The sequence below is a fragment of the Apodemus sylvaticus genome, chromosome 2 (assembly GCF_947179515.1).
Source record: "Apodemus sylvaticus chromosome 2, mApoSyl1.1, whole genome shotgun sequence".
In the NCBI taxonomy this organism is placed as follows: Eukaryota; Metazoa; Chordata; class Mammalia; order Rodentia; family Muridae; genus Apodemus; species Apodemus sylvaticus.
The window spans coordinates 92,454,057-92,474,043 of record NC_067473.1 but is presented as its reverse complement, the minus strand read 5'-3'; the positions used below and the strand labels follow the sequence as shown (position 1 = coordinate 92,474,043).

General features: G+C 39.2%; 1 protein-coding gene across 1 annotated transcript in view; it reads right to left on the bottom strand.

The window, feature by feature from the left end:
* Positions 1-19,987, bottom strand: part of Prdm5 (PR/SET domain 5) — a 182,674-nt gene that overhangs the window by 84,050 nt on the left and 78,637 nt on the right. Inside the window, exons 4-7 of the mRNA XM_052173854.1 lie at positions 9,197-9,371; positions 7,484-7,658; positions 5,913-6,034; positions 2,392-2,471 (exon numbers count right to left, since the gene is read on the bottom strand). Of these exons, the coding sequence (XP_052029814.1) occupies positions 2,392-2,471; positions 5,913-6,034; positions 7,484-7,658; positions 9,197-9,371 (552 nt within the window). The remainder of the gene's footprint in view (positions 1-2,391; positions 2,472-5,912; positions 6,035-7,483; positions 7,659-9,196; positions 9,372-19,987) is intronic.

Here is a 19,987-nt window from a genome sequence, read left to right as displayed (position 1 = left end):
TTTTCCATGCTCATTTTCAGGGGATAATTTACTACTTTAGGTCCTAAAGGAAACAACTTTAGATAAAAATCATAATATACTTTATCACAACACAAAGTAGTATACTGTAATATAAAAGACTATACTATGCTGTAATTTAGTATTGTCATAAAGCACCATCTGCTGTCAAAATGAAATACTGCAACTATTAAACATCAGGTGACCAACTAAAATGATTGACAGCTTTGAAGTTACTATACTCTCCTTTGTATTGAGAACGACTTTGAAGGGCTGCTCTAGAACAGAAGCAAGTCTACTTGTGCTAAGAATTTGTTAACATTCTGCAAATGCTCACACGTTGAATGCACAACTGTACCTTCTACATCCCACCAACAGTTACACCTTTCTTTTCTACCAAATTAAGTTTTTAATGGAGAAAGTGTCTATATTAGGAAATAAATGGAACATAAGACATTATTCAGAAAAAGGCTCCATAACTAAGTTTGCTAAAATACTTTGTTCAAATATCTTAAACATTATAATCTATGATTAAATAGATCCAGGAAATGAGTCATATGCATTTAAATGAAGATGTATAGAAATACATCCTTGAACAGACTGAAGAATTTTGCCTCAGACTACGTCTCTATTCTCCAAGTCCTAGCATTGATAAGTGAGAAAAAGGAGCTACAGGACCTTGAGATACTCAGTGGGTAAAGCATGTTCTGTGCAAGCATGAAGCTCTAAGTTCAGTTTCCCAGAACCCACATAAAAGTTTGTCTGCGACCCCAGAGTTCCTATGATGGCACAAAAGGCAGAGAAAGGCGATGACTCAGAAACTCATGAGACAGTCTGGTGAATGCAGCAGAGAAGAAGAGTTCCTTTCAGACCAACAATAGAGACAGTGTTCTGGTTTCCTCATGTGTGCTTGGCACATGTGTGCCTGCTCTCACGCAATATACATGTATATATATACATATATACATCCATCATATATCATACATACATCATATATCATGCATACATATATCCATACATACATACACAATTTAAGGGTTGGAGCTAGAAGAAAAGTATCTAGGCTGGTATTCTGCAATTTCAGCACACATACTAAACTCTGAATACCACCGAGCAGAATATACTAGCCCCTGTCCAAGAAGGACACCCAAAGCCGAGAAAAACAGTACATCTTCAAACAGCCCCATGAAGTCCCCAGCTGGAAACTGCAAAAACTAAGAGAATGAGCAGAGAATTCTAATCAATTTAATATCCTTGTTCAGAGGGGAGAAATCCAGCCCAATATTACATGGAGAACTACTGAGAGAAAAAGAACAGCTTTTATTTGCAATTCATTATTTCTTCCAAAGATGATCAAAATTGCTCTACATCCAGCAGACAGCTTCACACTTGTCAGTCTGATAGTAACTATTTCATATGTCATAATTTAAATCCATAAACTTGGAACTAATAGATAAAAAGTGGTATGAGCTTTAAGTCCTGCAAAATTACTATATAATAAATCTATAAGCATGCAAATACATAAAGCATTTTGCAAATCACAAGAAAAATAAAATTTTTATACTCATCAGTAATAGCTCTTCTAGATACCAAGTCACTGAAAGTTTTTTTCATGTTCTCAGATATACTAAATATCTAACATGAAAATTTGGGAAATAGTGTGGACTCTATCACAACATAAACAAAATCTAAATTTGATTTTCATTCCACTGTATTTTCTATCAACTATCTACTCATTGCTGGACTTCATGCTTAATTTTCACATTAGACTTACAAACAAAGAGAACAGTAATTTTTATACTTACTGCAAAGTGTTAAATACACGTTCTATTAACATAATAATTTATTTCTCCAATGACACTGGGCCACACAAAGCTATCGCTATGCATGCCTTATCACTTTACTGTCAAGAATCGAATAGAGCTGCGAGGAACGCTGAGACAGCCCAGTGCCAATCAGCCTTATAATCATCACATTAGCTTTAGCGTCTAAAAGTCATCTTCTAGCTCTCACTCTGTACCAAACTATACAACATGTACTCATTTTATACATAAGGCAAACTCTTCCCATAAAAATGTATGTTTTAAAATCACTGATTTATGTTTCCTGAGCAAACACCAACTGAAAAAATCTTGAAAACGTGGTGGGTGCTTTATGGGAATCAGCTGGACGTGGTGCAAGGCACTAATGAATCTGTTAGCTAATGATGAACAACACAACCCAAACTACTCATAGCTCACTCCTCTGTACACTGCCTCTGTGCTGTGGAACAAATCATCCCAGCTATCTTAGCTCTGTGTTAGCATAACATCCACCAAGTAAATAACATCCACCAAGTGATTGCAGCAGAACGAGACAGAAGGCCTTCCAGTCAACAGACAGGCTCTCACCCACCTTCCTGTGTTCCTGCAGGCTTGACACTGAGGTGCACCTTCTATTGCACACCGAACATATGAGCTTTCTCTTAGGATCACCTAGGACAGGGATGAAAGACCATCACAGATTAACTAAAATTGACCCAGGATCCTTTCTACACGATTTCATTGTCATGATTGAGAATTCTACATGGTTATATTGGTTATATTCAAGTCTTTCTTTTCAAACTTGAAAGTTCCCAGCTCATCAGTTTCTACATATATCAAATAAACTTCTCACTATTCCATCTGTTAAAGTAGTCTTTAGAGAGAAAGTTTCCACAAAAAGTCAGAACACAATTTAAATAAATCAAATGTTCTTTTTTACAGGGAGAAAAAAAATGAACATGTGAACTCATAAACTGATTTTCCCATTTCCTTTCCCTTCATCAAGTGATTTTGTTTTATAATTATTCAGAACTAAATTCCTGTAGAATTTGAGCCCATATCTTATTAAATAACTCAATACAGAGTATAATATAAGATCAATCGCAAAATGTATTACACTGGCAATTTATACTGTTAGAAAACAAAACCAGAACTTAATTTTATCTTCTTTTACAAGGATGATAGAAGCTCATATTGTATTATAAACTTTACAATAATTAGAGGCTCAGAATAATTTCAAAATGCAATGCCATAACCATTTTACCTGTACCAATATAAATCTCCTCAAAATGATATTGTATAATTTAAAAAAATTGAAGGCTCCAAAAGTAAATATTTAATATAATATAGCACCCTGTGCCCATCACGTCACCCAAACTGTGAAATCTATACCCATCCTTGCTCTAACCTCAACAACAGGAAATCCTGGCAGCAGAAGTAATGCCACAGTGCTGTGTGGTCATGATTCAGAACTATGTTTATAAAAGGGAAAATAACACTTAGGAGGAGAAAGGTAGGAATTTTCATCCTGGTTTTCAAGATGCCAAGATAGTCACAATAACAGCAGGTACGTTTAATTGTTTACAGACTACACAAGCCACGAAAATATGTATGGTGGTGACACTAGGGATTCTAAAGAGAAACTTGTCACACAACAAAGTGGACATTATCTTGCATGGACTTGTTCATCAGTCTGTACATATATTGCAGAAATGCCACCAAGAAAAACAACATTCCATCTTTTCCAACTCCAGTTATCTGGGCTTGGCATACTTCTCTCTGTCCTACCACACCTCGCATTGAGACCAGGCCCTGGCTTTCCCACAAGGAGGGGAAACAAGAAAAGACGTTGGCTTCTCCAACCATTCATTTCTCTCTGACTCTTCTTTGGTACCAGTCTCCCATCACTACCATCTCTTCCTCACATCTCTTTCATCTTACAACTGGAACACTAGATTCATACAGAACAATATAGAAAGAGCTTATGAGGATACAGAAAATGGTATTTCTCATAAGCGCAACCCTTTCCTTAGCATCCACAGAATCCATAGAATTTTGGCTTCCTATATTCAAGTATGCATGGAGTTTAACTTTCAGGAGAACTGGAGGTATTGTGATAAAGTTCAGTGGTAAGGTGGGGCTCTGGGTTAAATCATCAGTACCAGAAAAACAAATCAAGCAACAGCAATAATAATAATAATAATAATTATTATTATTATTATTATTATTATTATTATACTAACAGTTACAGAAGCAAGCAATGGGTCAAGGAAGCTATACAATTTCACTTACCTACAAACCTATCCATCATACCCTATTGTATTTACAAAAAATAATCTGACCCATGTTTAAATATTCAGCTTCCCTTCCATTACCTCCTTTACAGGACAGCTTCCTCATTAATCAGTACAAAAGTCCCTTGGTTTTCTACTCCTTCAGCACCTTTGTTTTATACAGCATCCTCAGCCATACCTTAGTGCTACTCTCCTGGCTCTAACAGGAGGTACTCTCCCCATCATCCCTACTTTATGGGGAAAAAGAAGTATAGGAGAGTCTAAGGATTAGAAAATGACACCATGTGCCAAACCAAGTGAGAGGTGTGCACGGAGACCTTGGCTAAAATACAGCAGCATTCACATCTTGTCACAACCTGCAACATGGGATAACGATGATGAAACAAACTCTTACTGTATGACTTGTTTCCTGCAAAATCCCCATGAATGCCCCCAAGCTGCACTAGTAAGCAACCCAAGGCCAATTAGAAGAAGCCTCAAACACTACGCCATAAGCACAGCAGGAAGACCATATGCCTACTGACGAGGACAGAAAGGTTTCCAGAGTTGTAGCATCCATCTGGTTTTTTACTTAGTTCAGCAAAGTTGACTTTAAAACTGACATAAAAGTTTGGTTAAAATACGTTGCAGACAAAGATGGAGAAAATTAAGAACAGCATTTTAGCCAAAACAACATTTAAAAAAAAAACTTATGAAAGCAAATCTATCAAAAAGTTATGCCTGCTTCTGCCTTCATATGAAAGGCACCAGTATATTTTAAATTCAGCAAGGGAAGTCATTTTCCATATACCAGCCATATGTTCTTCAAAAAGAAAGCCACAAAACAATGCTGGGAAGTCTTGATGATTGGCACCCCCTGAAGGTTAGCTTAAAAGCTTCACCTTCTGCCACCAGAGCTTGTTCGTGGCTCACAGTGTGCAGGCTCAGGCAATGAGGAAGGGAGGCCTGCAGTCACACTCATGGTCACCTCTGTCACCTTATTGTTGAAGTCAGTTGTTTTCAGACAACAGAGGTCCTGATGCCAGGTCTCAGTCACTCTTTTTGCCTAATTGTGAGGATGAACCAAGAAGGAAGAAAAGAGTTTCCTACCTATGCAAACACACATTTCTATTCACTTCCCAGGAGTGGAGGGGAAGCCAATGCATGAGGAAAGACATGCGCAGAAGGACATGAGAGTTTCCTTAGGCCTCAAACCCTCACCAGACAGACAGCAGAGAACAGAAGAGGCCCCACAGTGCACAAGGAATCACCACCAGAATATATTCACTGATGGGCAAGAAAATATCAAGGACAAAATCCTAGGTGACAAGCAAATGATTTATTTGTTTTATTGTTTAGCTAGGGATTACCAGGAGTAAAGGATATCATCTGCTCAAATTTCAAATATTTTCAACGCATGGCAAAAAATAGGAATATTCTCCAGTACAGAAGAAATGCAAGCACTTAAGGCACTGAACATTCTTGTGAAAATATTAAGACAGAAGTGCATCACTTCATAGTTCCAAAGTATACTTATAAATGGTCAATTTCAACAGTGTGGGAAAAATCAAGTTTAGAGACTAAAACAGTGAGATGACTGAAGAGTACACCCGAGTGACAAAACAACAAAGTGTGAGCCTGGTTTACAGCAGTGGTTAATTCAGACACGGGGAACATGATAAATGCTGCTGAAATCAACTTGGAAAATTAGTGTTTGGTGAAACACTCAAGCAAGTAAGGCGCACAGTGGAAGCCAGCCCCTCCTCACGAAAGAGAATGAGAAGCAGATCCTGTGGCCTGGGGAGGGGCTGAATCAGGAAGGACTGCAGCGCCTCCTCACCAGTGTGGACATGCTCCTGGTGCCTTCGCAGGGCATCCTCACTTCTCAGCCTCTTCCCACAGCTGTCCGCTTTGCACACAAGCCTGGCATCCCCTCGGCAAGCCTTCCGGTGCTGCTCAAAACTATAAGACAAGTAGCAAGGGCAGGGGGGCAGGAGAAATGATGAAGACATGCCTCCACACTCAAACATCACTGAAGGCTTCTGCAACCCACACCTCCTAGGACATCCTTCCTGCAGGAGTTTGGAAGTCATTTCATGCATTAATTATGTTGGTAAGAAAGACGTATCTAAATCCTTCAGTTTACTTAGTGTAGTGCTGACTTACTCCAAGTATGAATTATGCACACGAAAAATGACCTGCAGACTTGTGAAAGCCATTTCATAACCAGACACTAAACCTCAGTGCTGAACTGAAAAGAGAATTGCAAAGAGTACACTGAACACTCGATGAGGAATTCTTCAGGCTGCTTCTGGCTGGGCAGAAAAGAACACTGAGGAGGCCGGGGGAAGAAGCCAGGGTGCCAGGATATGCTCACATCCTCCTGACGCCTTGCCGTGGCCTTCTACATTTTTAATGATAGCCTGTTAGCTCTAAGACATAGCTCAAAATCTGACAGCCCAATAAATACATATAAAACCTGACTAAAATACAAGCTGAAGTTAATGTGTTAAAAAGTATTATAACTGTCACTTGGCTTTATTTGAAGAAGTTAATAAAATCTCTGAATATTTAAGTCATCCTAAAGGTATCAATTTTTCAAAGATTTGTTACTCGTAAATAAAATTATTTTCAGATTTCATAAGCAAAACCTGATACATATAACATAATGAAGCATCATATATACACAACAGGTAGGTGAGTAGATAGATAAATAGATGATATATAGATAGGAACGAAATGGCATACTTTGGAATTAAACACAACAAAATGGAACCATTAAGCCTGGAAGATGTTTTATTCATGTAAGGTCTGCTGAGTGTGGAAGTTTAGAGTGTCTGAACATGCTCACATCCTCTCTCATTTTGGGTAACTCTGATCTTACAAAATGTTAAAATAGAAACTAATTTTATGTGGTAGACATAAGTGCTTAGGATAAGGTAATGGGTGAATTCATATAATGCCCCTCACAGTCATGCTCTGACCCATTCATCTTCAAACTGTTTCCAAATCACTGTGAAATAGATGGTGCTTCCCAATCTTCTGTCATCGCTACACTTAATTCTCCATCAGTTAAACAGCTTTAAACAAATTAGAGAGCAAATAAGTGAAGCTTGGTGAATAAGTTCAAGCACTGGCTAAATTATGCATATGTAAATTTCATCAGATTATTAAACCATTAAGCATGATATTTAATGGCAAGTATAAAACACACCTAGAAGGGCTTAGCAGAAATGATGTGCACCTGTAAACCTCATGATCAGAGCACAATACACTCAGAAAAGATGAGCTCACAGCAAAGAGGCTAGCCACCACTTTCCCACACATGCACTGGTGCATGCTCACAAACACACATCAAGGACAGTAAATCTGACTGTTTGGACGTATCTGAACCACCCCGAGCATACGCACTGTCTTTGCAAGGCCTGCCTCACAGGGAATTTCTTCCCGCAGTTCTCGCATTTGAACTCTTTCTCCCCTGCGGGCTTCTGGTGCAAGCTCTGAAGGTGCTCAGTAAGGACTTCCTCACTGGGAAAGCTCGATTCACACTGTGGGCAGGCAAAGTCCTCTTCACAGCCAAGGTGACCTGTGCAATGTACAACACTGGAGTTCACAAGCAAGGAACTAGCTTTGGCCCCCATTTCAAAACAAGCTAGTTGTTTTGACTCCATTCCATTTTGTTTTTATCTTCTCTAACATACATTACCATTGTTCACATTAAACAGAAACCAAACATCCTATCAGAAAAACTATTTTAAAATTCATTTTATTATGTTTCTCAGAAGTATTACAAAATCAAATTCAATCTGCAATTTCCCTTTTAATGGTAATGTTTCAGATCAGAAATGACAATAAATGCTGAACTGCAAAGCAAATCTTTTCCTAGAAAATGGATCATTGTCAGTTCACTCTGAGCTTTACAAGAAGAATCCAATAGACAAAAACTATCGTGAATTGCCAACAGGGGATCTCACACTGATTTGAAATAAAGCACAGCATGAAAACAGTGCAGTCTGTGCAGATGCAGTGGGTGAGGCACCCTATTCCACAGGACTGTCAGAGCTCCACCCACCTTCATCAGGATGCCATTAAAGTTACATATCTTTAGAGTTAAAATATATTAAATACGAAAAAATTAAAATAATAATGCCACCTAAAGACGCAGCTGGTGCATACCCAAGCCACATGAGTTCCGTCTGTGAAGTGCAACGTCTGTGATCAAACCTTAGGCTCCCTCTCCCATGTGGCTCTTTTCCCCATTTCTAGCTACAAGTCATTTACATATTTAAAGTGCCAAATTCATACACTCAAACGCTACACTGGCAAACATGTGACTGGCGTCTTTGTTTCTTTTCCTGGGGTCATCTTTGTGTCTTGCACATTTAACTTCTGTACATGAGGAAGAAGTCAGACACCAAATGTGCCAGGTCCCTCAGCTTGAATGTGAACTGCAGACAGAACTGTGAACACGAAATTTCTGACTGTTTAAAAGTATTCCTTTCTGCCAAATGGACAAAGAAATAGGGTGCTACAACACAGCACTTTCCCTCAAGTTTTCTGCAGGAATAAAACACCGGACCAATAATAAACGATAATTTCATGCCAGTTGGCAGTGAGCTAGCATCTATCTCCTAGACTGCAGGTATCACCTCTGGTCACCTCAAGTTTCTGATCCCCAGACAAGGACAAATTAGCAATCCTACCAGCTCCTGTGACCAGACTAGAAGTAGATTCCCAGAATATCCAGATTCTCAGAAGATCTCAGAACACAGATCTCCAGGACACTGCAGGGCTACCCTACAGATCTGGCCTCCTCACGTGTACATGGGATGAAATCTGCAGAGCCTGAGCGACCGTCTTTCTGGCCACTGGCAGAACCAGTGCAGGAGGAGACAGACCTTCACTGTATGTTACCTCAGTGACACCAGGAACCAGAGCTGCCTCTCTCACCTTGGCCATCCTATAGGACACATCTGTTACTTACCTCAATCTTTTTCCTGGTATTCAGAGAAAATAGTTTGACAAACTCTTTAACATCATAACACACTAGTATAATTCAAATAATTCAAGCTACCTTCCTCTTCAATGTCTCTTCCTTCAGATCACCAAACGAAGATGCAGTACCTTTACTTCCAGCTGTCAACTGTCCCTTAGAGTGGTCAACTTTGCCTTCTTTGGTCATGGTCAGAGCTTGTTGCTCCTCCTCCTCTGCCTCCACATCACTGTCCAGGTAGCCAATCAAAAGCTCTGTATCTGTTTCTATATCATCAACTGCCAAGTAGAAAATATTTTCTCCTTCCTGAAATAAAGTTAAAATATGCTAAGCCATGATTACCTTCTGATATCACTTTAAGATATATGAATTTAGTATGTGATATTGACAATATAGTTGTTAGCACTTGAGAATGAAAACAAATGATCAGGATTCAAAGTTAGGCTCAGATACAATGTAAATTCTAGACCAGCCTAGGCTATAAGAGACCATGTCTCAAAATACAGACAAGCAAGCAAACAAATAAACACTATAATGAAATAACTAAGGCCCATGTGCCTATGAAGTTACTATAAGTTTTTCTTTATTTCTAACTGATCTGGATGTTGAAAGATATTCAGATCACCTGGGATATAAAATACAACAATACACAAATTATGAAGATGAATAATGTCATATGAATTGTATTTATAAATATGTAAGGATGTCTTAAGGATTTTGTTCTGATTAATATTACATATAAAATTAAAGGAGAAAAGTTTTAAATTCTGACACACACTAGAGGGAATATAAACAAATTTGTTTCAGAAATAATTTCCAAAGATCTGAGCCAGAAATACCAAAGACAGTAGACACAGGAAAGTTAGGGCCTGGCTGAGTGCTCCTGCTCCTCCTGTGGACATTACTGAAGGCAGAGGAGAAGAAGAAAGGCAACCGGCCGCTGACCTTTTAAAGGAAACTCTAGCAGGCAGGAGTCAGTAAGACTGAAGTGATGACTACTCTGGAGGCCCTTCAGCCAGGAGCAGACACACAGGAGAAACATGGCAGAACCTAAGAAATCCCCAGAGACTGCTCACTCTGGGAATACAATTCGCACAAAATGCCTCCCTGAGCCTTGGTCAAATCTCCAAGGAAGCCAGTCCTGGGGCTGCAAGGCTGGCTGTTGCAGGAGAATTGTCCAGGGTGGGTTTTCTCTCATAGCTGTGCAGATTCCCTGAGGGAGTTCCTAGTTTAGTTGCTGAAGATAAATAGAATACACAAAATAAATTTATTGAAACTTCCTCCTGGACAAAATGAAGAAAGAGCAAGGAAAATAAATTCCACTGAAGAGTAGAATTCAATGAAGTGCAAAGCAGAGTGAAGCCCTCATTAGTTTGACAATGCATTATACCCTGAGGTTGAAATGCACAGTGAGAAAGAGGCCAACAGGGAGGGAAGGAGGGAGGGGAGAGGGTGTACAACAGCTGTTTCGATGCACGCATACAGTCTACACAAGCAGAAACTTGAAAAGTTCCCACACATAGTATTGTCAGGAATAGAGAGGAGCTACTCTCTATCTCTTCAGCTCCCTAACTACCTCTGCAACCCCGCTGCTCTAACAAAATACAGAACAAAGCAACTTAAGGAGGGAAGGGTTATTCTGGCAGTTTGAGTCCCGTCAGGATCTGGAAAGTATCTGTGGGAGGGAGAGGGAGAGAGAGAGCACATCACTCAGCTGCGTGTCCAGGGGCCCAGACTGTGAGATGGTGTGTGCCCATATGCAGAGTGGGTTTTCCTGTGGGACTCAGTTAAAGCTCTCTGGAAGTACCCTTGTAAGCATGAGAAAAGGTACCTTTGTGTGCTGTTGAGTATCCTGTCATGCTGACAACAATAATATAAGCACAGCACTGGAGAAAAGTCTCACAGTGTATAGCTCATCAAGTGTTGTACAGAAAAGCTATACATTCAAGGTTAGGCTGGAACTTATGACAATTCTGTCCACACTTCCCAAGTGTTTATAGGAGTACAGCACCAAGTCCAATTGTTTTTGTTTTTAAGTATATTTTAAAATTGAAGAAAACAAATATATATATTGCAGTTCCCCGGAGAAGAACAGAAATGGTGACCATTATTCACCAACAGAGAGAGAGAGAGAACATTCAAAGGTTCAATCTATGTTTTGTCATATTTGATGAGACCATGTTTCAGAACATTCAGACCTCCAGAAACAGTCTACACAAGCAGAAACTTGAAAAGTTCCCACACATAGTATTGTCAGGAATAGAGAGGAGCTAAAGAAAAATGAAGCAATCTATATAAACTACTACTTGTGATATAACAAGAATAAAGAAACAAAAAGACACAGTAGAAGAGACTAACTAGAACCAGTCCTTCTCTTGGTTAGTTTCTCTAAACACTTGAAGACTGCCCTTGACGGAAGTCTCAGACACAACCATAAATCTTAGTGCTTATCTGATCAGCATCCATGAAAACTAATTGAAACCACTTTCTGGCACATCAGTCATTTTTGATGGCTTGTATAGCAGTAGATAATCTTTAATTTTAAAACATGATAACATTATATTAAACTATAACTTTGAAGGATGCGTGTTCATTGGGAGGCTCTGTAATGAAAGCAGAGTTTAATATTTACTAAACTTTTAATAAAAGCAATGGGAGCACTTCACAACCTGATGTGCTTGACCACATTATAATACCAAGAGAAAGGAAGTTACGAGGGTAACATGCATCTGTTGTAGAAGTGGGGAAAATTCATCTGTGTAATTCATATTATTTCTAAGAGCTATAGTCTTATCCTCTGCATTTGTGACAATGTTGTGAAGATCACACTCCCAACTCTCTTCCTTGCCAATGGTTACAATGAGGACGTTGAATATCTCCCGAAGGCTCACATGTTATGCTACTGAGAGAGGGTGGATGTTTTGGGAGATAAAAGCTAGTCATAGAAAGTTGATCATGAATATATCCTCAAAGAGATCACCTGGGCTCTAGACCTTTCCAGTCCCTTCTTTTGCTTCTACCACAGGTTCCTTGCCACATGGTACCTGATCACAGATCACAGACAACAAGTCAACCAATCAGGAACTGCACTTGTAAACCAAACTGAATAGCTACACCACGCTGATTTTTAATGTCATCATAATTCCTATAACTTTCTCCATGGTATTTTCCCGTTTCCCAAACTGTCAGGACCTGCCATGTTACTAATATCTAGAATTCTGTGGATCTGTTTTCCTAACCTGCAGATTCACTAACTGCTTTATCATCCCTTGCACTGTAGTGGGAAGAACAAAAAGAGTGCAGATCAAGGAGCTGGAGCGATTGTTGAAGATCTAGAGGATATAATACCTTTGCTCCATGGGCACTTGTGCACACATAAGCACAGGCTCACACTCAGATAAACATACCTACATATAATGAAGAATAATAAATATGTATTTTAAAAAGTAGGTACAGTTCTAATGCACAGGGACTCAACATCACCTCCCTCTTATCAGTAGGCCCATTTTGACATTTTGACTCTCATATGACATTTCTCTTTATTAAACTCAATATTTCTGTTGATAACTTAGTTAGGTGTGCACAGTCCCTCCTTGTAGTAATCCTTCCAGCTATTTATATCTTGGGAATTCACTTCCCTGGGCCTCAACCTTAGTGCTATGATACTGTTTATGGTTGGCCTTAGGCGCTGGGTGATTATCTAGAGATTTATAAAGTTCTAAAAGACCATATTCTTCTCAAAAGTAAGTACTCCCAATCCATTAGCTTTCACAAGCTTATAGATATGTCACAGAACTCTTTACTGTTCTTCATTGTGCTTCTGTCTATTCTTGTTTTTTGTTGACTGTATTCCCATATGATGTTTGGCAAAGTGTGTCTGCATTTGGCTATTTATAATATCAAAATGTTGAAACATCCTAAATACCCAACCTGTATAAAGAGTTAAGTATCTAACAACTAGTCTTTAAAGATTTATCAACCCTGGGAAATCTCTCTGAGCGGAAAGCTTTCAGTCTAGGAGAGTTTTAAGTCTACCTAACTACATAGTCAAGATGTTCTCTAAGGTCACATACTCAACCTAGCTTTTCCTGTCAAAATTACTGGTTGGCTCTATTCTTCACATGGTGATTGATTTCCTGGACCAAATAAGAATTAATTATACTAGTTTTCATCTCCCTTATGATGATAAACACTGAGCAAAACCAACTTATAGAAAACCAGATTTATTTTACTTATGAATTACATCCTAGAACTCATGGCAAAACCTGACGGGAGGAAGTGAGGTAGAAGCCATGGAGAAATGCTGCATAATGGCTTACTTCCCATGGTTTGTTCAGCCTGCCTCCTTACGCAACCTGGGACAATCTGCCCGGGGATGGACTGCCCACTGTGGGCTGGACCACTACACATCAAGAATCACTACAGGCCAATATGAAGGGAATAATTGTTCAATGGAAGTTTCTTCTTTCATAGAAATAAGTCTTCCATTGAAATAAGTTTTCAATGGAATATTCCTAAATGAATCTAGTTTGTGTCATTTGGACAAAAACTAGAAGTACATGAACACTCAACATTCAGAACTAGTTATATCCCCAAATGTCCTAGGGTTTATCAAATGAACCCACTTATTTTCCTGGTCCCCAGAAGCTCTTACAAATGAAGGATACTTCTTTTCTTTAGATCCCGAGTACACTTCTGGAAACAAACAAACAAACAAACAAAAGAACGAAATCCGGCTATCAAGAGACAGAATACAGGAAGTAGAGATAGGCTAAGATACCCAAAGGAAGGCCCCCAGTAGTATACTACCTCCACCTAAGCCCAGTTAGGGCCTGATTCCAGCTGGGATCAAAGGTTTAAACACTAGGATTGGAGGTTATATTTCACATACCACACAGTTGGTCAGGCACTCTACCATCTACATCTTTGTTTTGAACTAATAAGACAACAAAAGCAATACTGCCATGCAGGGAAATAGAAGGAGCTACAAAAATGAGTTGTGGTGACTTTCCTGTTCTTAACAAGTTTTCAAACAAAAAGCAACTGTAGTTTTTTCCTGTTGATGTTTTGAATCAGCATGTTCTCTCTGTATATAAATCTGCATATGAACTTTCACTTATATACCCAGTCAATTCAGCAATTTTTAAAGGTAACATTACTATTCTTTAATAAATCTGCTGAATCACTTAGTATCACCAAAAGGTGGAAGTGGAGGGGAGGGAAAGGGTAGGAAGAGGTGTGAAGGAGGACTCTTGCAGAGGATGACCTGCAGGGTTTACAAGATCCTATATACTAGACAAGCTTAGCCTCATGCTCCGGGATATTTATCTTCCCATCACTAATGTGTCTGTCCTTAAGGTACTCTATAGCAAGCACTCAGGTGTGCTGCAGGGGAAGAAGCTTACTTAGGGGTCGAAAGGCAGTTCTTCTGCCTTTGCTTTGCTATTTCTGGACAGCTATTAGGCAAGCTTCCTTGTCACCCAGGACCCCTAGTTCAGCTGCAAAAAATGATGTGGGCTTACCTCCTCTTTTATTAGGCTAGAGTCAGTCACTTGTGGCAGAAAATCCAGTCAACAAGACAAAAGGCAGAGTGTACATACAGCATGGTCTCTCAGATCTTGTCCCACTAAGAAAGGTTGATATAAATTAATAGACCTATTGAAACAGGATACAATAAGATACTAGAAAATGCGGCTTTGTAAGAGTCCTCTTTTTAGAAGTCATACTTAGCAATTTAAGCCCTCATTTGATAAGTTTTTTTTAACAGTAACTACTATACTATGACAGTGTTTAGGACCAAATTAACCCAAGATGCCTTCCTGTTGAATTTTTTCACACTTACTGAATGAACTCTTTCCTGGAAGTTTGTAGGATAAATCTGACTTGCAAGGCTGGGACTATGGTTCAGTGGAGAAGTAGCTACTGCTTTTTCAGAATACCAAATTTTGTTTCCAGCACCCATATCAGGCAGCTCAAAACTTTCTGTAATTTTAGCTGCATGGAATCTCTTCTAGCCACCTCAGGTGTCCACATACAAATGGGGTACATATACACACACAAACACACACACGCACACACACACACATCAAAATAGATAGAAAGACAGACAGACAGATAAATAATCTTTTAAAAAGAATCATCGTTTCAATGTCCCTACCTCCTCTCAACACCAACATGACTTACAAACCTCAGCTTTCCCAGACAATTTGTCTGTCATCCTTATTAAAGTACCAGGCCATGGGCATAGATTTCATGAACTCATGCATGGGACATTCACTTCTGCTATTTGAAAACAGCAAAAGTAACTCTATCTTCTTTCACATGCAAAAAAAAACTTAAGCCCCACTGTGTGCAAATAAACATAACTCCAGAGGAGGGCACGGTGCTGGGTACTGGGGCAGCGTCTGATTATGACATAACCTGGTTCTTGTCTACTTGTTGGCAGGCTGCTGTCCACATGTGGATGATATAAGAGAAACCACATGATTATACACTTGGCAAAGGCACAATTCTTCTATTGAAAAGGCAATAAACTGTGAAAATCCACATCATCCAGCTGAAATGACCAGCAGGTAATCCAAATGAAGAAATCACAGCTCCAAAGCAAACCTTGGGGTTACAAATTAGTGACTTACACTAGAGTTGGGAAATTTTGGAACTGCTACTCTACCCAACAGTTATTTACATAAAAAGATGAAAGTTTAAAAAATAAGCAAGTGAGATATTTAATAGGTACTATTGACTCACGTGGACTTTCTTCACTAACCCCCGAGTAAGTCTCAAGCAGCATATAAACATCATTTCTACAAGATGAGAAATATCAGGAAAACATTTTGACAGTAAAATTAAACCCTGTAAGAGGACCAGCAGTTTAAATTAACCTGGACCCCAGAGATCTCTCAGACACTGGACCACCAACCAGGCAGCATACACCAACTGAAATGAGGCCCACATCACATATAGAGCAGAGGACTGCCAGGTCTTATACACCTAACCCTCAAGAGACTGGAGGCCCCAGGGAGTTTAGAGGTTTAGTGGGGTGAGGTGGGGAGCTAGGGACATCCTCATAGAGACAGGGTACAGGGAGGAGGTATGGAATATGGAACAGTCAGAGGGTGGATTGGGAGGGGAATAAAATCTGAAATATATATAAAAAGAAAAAGAAAGTCTGGGCAGTGGTGGCACACGCCTTTAATCCCAGCACTTGGGAGGCAGAGGCAGGCGGATTTCTGAGTTTGAGGCCAGCCTGGTCTACAGAGGGAGTTCCAGGACAGCCAGGGCTACACAGAGAGACCCTGTCTCAAAAAAACAAAAACAAAAACAAATCAAAACAAAAAGAAAGAAATACTAATACTATTACTACTACTACTACTACTAATACTAATACTACTATTAGTAGTAGTAGTAGTAGTAGTAGTAATAATAATAATAATAACAATAATAATGGTAATAATACTAAATCAAGCCTGTGAACAAAGATTCAACAGTTGCAGCTCTGAAAGCAAATGCAGACCCCCTTCTCTGAGACACACCAGATAAGATTACCGAGAGGCAAAAGCAAGGAAACAAACCGTGGCTCTGCCTAGAGGAATATTAAAATGCATAAATAAAACTACAGTCCATCTCTTGCCTGCATATAGTTTCTTGATAACCAAGAAACTTTAGAATAAAATAGTGCTACAGGGATAGGAAGCTAAGGGGAGGGGGTGGCATGTCATATGTATACCAGCCAGGGCAGATGGCACTGCCCCGTGCGCACACTCTAGCATCAGAAACTCTTTTACCTGACCCCACAGCTGTCTCCTGGATGTGGCTAGAGCTCTGGCTAAGTGACATTGGGATATTCTTCTCAGGCAGAAGGGGGTTCTCTGGTTGCTACATTATGTTCTGACACAGTAGTAAATTCTACAACTTTGTGAAAAATACACTCAGAATAAAAAAGGCTTTGGTCCAGTATAGAACAAAATCAGAACAGGGAAGTGGGAAGGGTTGGGTGGGAAAACAGGGGGAGGGAAGGGGACTGATGGGACTTTCGGGGAGTGGGGGTCCAGAAAAGGGGAAATCATTTGAAATGTAAATAAATATATCAATACATTAAAAAAAATCTTAAAAAAAAGAAATTCATAATTCTTTTTAAATTAAAACAAAATATCTCTCAATAATCTCTCAAAATATCTCTAAATAAACATAGTTTCCCAGTTGGGCTAGCTGCACATAACTGATCAAATATTAGCCCATATCAATCACATCAGGAAAGAATCATTTCACCTACATAATCATGCTAGAGGCCTAGGCATCAGGTCCAAGATTACTCAAACCTCTCTCTTACTATATCTAAATGTATTTACCTGAATCCTTGGTTTGTGATAAATTCCATTAGGAAAGGGATTACACCTAAAATTATGTTTATTATCTGTCCCAATATATTGACTATTTGACGCTGTATTAGAGTTACCGAAAAACAGGTTTCTGCTTCCTCTGCCTCCTCTGTTCCTGAATTGGTTACATTTCTTGCTGCTGTAGTCAAATTTCTGATAACAATAACTTATGAATAGTTTATTCTGCTTTTTAGTTCGAGGTGGCACAGCCAAATGTGGCAGGAAGGTTCAGTTGCAGGAGAGTGAGGCTGCTATTAATATCACCTCTGCCACTGAGACAGAGAACACAGGAAGAATAGGCTAAGATGCCTTTATGGAAGGTCCCCACTGGCCTACTTCCTTTACCCAAGCTGTAGTTAGGGTCTGATTCCAGCTAGGATCAAGGGTTGAAAGATTCAGGCTTGAGGGTATATTTTACAAACCATTTACCATAGACATCAGTGTTTTGAACTAATAAGACAACAAAAATCAGTAATGCCATTCAGGAAAATAGGAGGAGATACAAAAATGGGTCGTGGCTCAATTTTTTGTTTTTAACAAATCCTAAATAATGATAATGCAATAGTTGGCCCACAGTTGGGTGTGGCCTAGCTTTAGTAATGTTATAAAGAAGACAGTGTCTCAAGGCAGAGATGGAATGGCAAAGGAGGTTGCTGAGAAATCCAGCCAAAGCTGGTAGGAAGTATCCACTGGCTTCATGACCCAGTCTCCTGTGACCTAGGAATACCACCAATTACAGATGGCGAAGGAGGTCGGGGGAGCATGGGGAGGGGAGCACACTGGAAAGAAGGATGTAGACATGGCAGAAGACGGATTGGCAAATATGCCAGGAGACAAGGGCATCAACAGGCTTCACTTACACCTAGAGGTAGAGTTCTTTCAAAAAGCAGAGGATACCATTCTCTAAGCTGAGAAAGGAAGAGAGAACAGTTTTTTGCAATGTAATATGATGTGGGATATCCTGAGGTCAATATATATGAGCATTATTTGTACCCCCTTTCTTAACATTTCCAAAATAGAGATATGTATCTTTAGAGCTGGGTTTAAACTGTAGTGTGCTTTCAAACATTAAAACAAACAGCTTAATATTTGTCCATAGCAATGTCGTCCTAATGAGCAAATTCCCAAATAGGTACCATCGATCCCAAACAGCCTCTCAGCTATGGATTTCCTGTAAGTCATACAGGTGAAAAATGGACACCTTTCAGTGTTGCACGTAGAGAAATCTGCAGATTAGCAGGGCAGCAGTGCTCTAAATGTTTGCCAGGTAAACATCATTTAGTGTGGCTTTAGGTTTCTTTACAAATCTACTTCAGGACTTTTTTTCATTTGTTTTAAACAACTAACACTAAAGAAATATAGTACATCTTTGCCTGCCCTGATGCAAAATCTGATAATATGATACATTTTGACAATAACTTGAAGTACCAGAAATTTATGGACAATCACATCTTTGTGCTTGTCTGCTTTGGTTACCAAATCACTTTCTGGAAATAAAACACGAGGACACATTTAGTGATGTTAAACTAAACCAATTTTAAAAAACACACATTTTATTCTTTAAGAAGGGGCAAAGTGTTTCAAAGGATGCTTCTGTCAATGTTTTATGCATGGCATTAGTCTTTCCATGTATGTTATGTATATTATCAAACACATATCTATTTATATTGTTTTGAAAAAGCAAGATCTATAAAATTGTATTATATTCCAAAATATAGAAATGAGTATGCAATGGAGTTGGGGAATGTTTTCAAAGCACAGCTGGGGAAGAACTGAAATAGCCCTCAGCAAGAATGACCACCCCACTTTCTGTTCTTGCCTCCAAATGGAAAACTGATACAACAGAAAGATGCATGAAGACCCATCTCAAGGGCCATCGAGAAAGAAGTCAGAACACAATGCTATCATCTTTGTGCATGCCAGGATGCTAAATAATGTGATCACCTTAAGCTAGTTGAAGAAATTATAGGCATGCCAGTCAGACAAATGCCCAATTAATTAAACATGAGACAGCACACAGGGTTGTGGCATAAATCATCCAAATGAAAGATGCAATCCCTTCCTAGATGTTTGTGAACAAAGCTCCCAGTGAAAGAGAAGTCTGTGCTCAAATCTTACAATGCTCTTCCCCTGGAGTCCACACCTTTCTGACATCACAAACCTCTACCCAAGCCTACAACTAAGCACACATCTCTGATGCCAAGCTGTCTTTGTAAATCATGTCCGAATTCAATGGATGACAGAGATAATTAAGGTGAGCCAACTAGGGTTCTAAGACCACACTCATCTCTCTGCCTTGTGAATCAGTAGAATACAAAGCCCCAGAACATACATTGCATAAAATAAATCACAAAGCTTTTTTTGGAATATTTTGTAATTCCCTGATGAAATGCAGGCCTTCCTGTTAGGATCACTTTATAAGAGGCCATACATGTACTGGAGTAGCAGTTTTCTTTGAATAGAAATTTCCCTAGAAAACCCAACACCCATTAACAAAAAAGTAAGTAATCCTAATTCTAGTACTCAGTAAATTCATTCCATTTA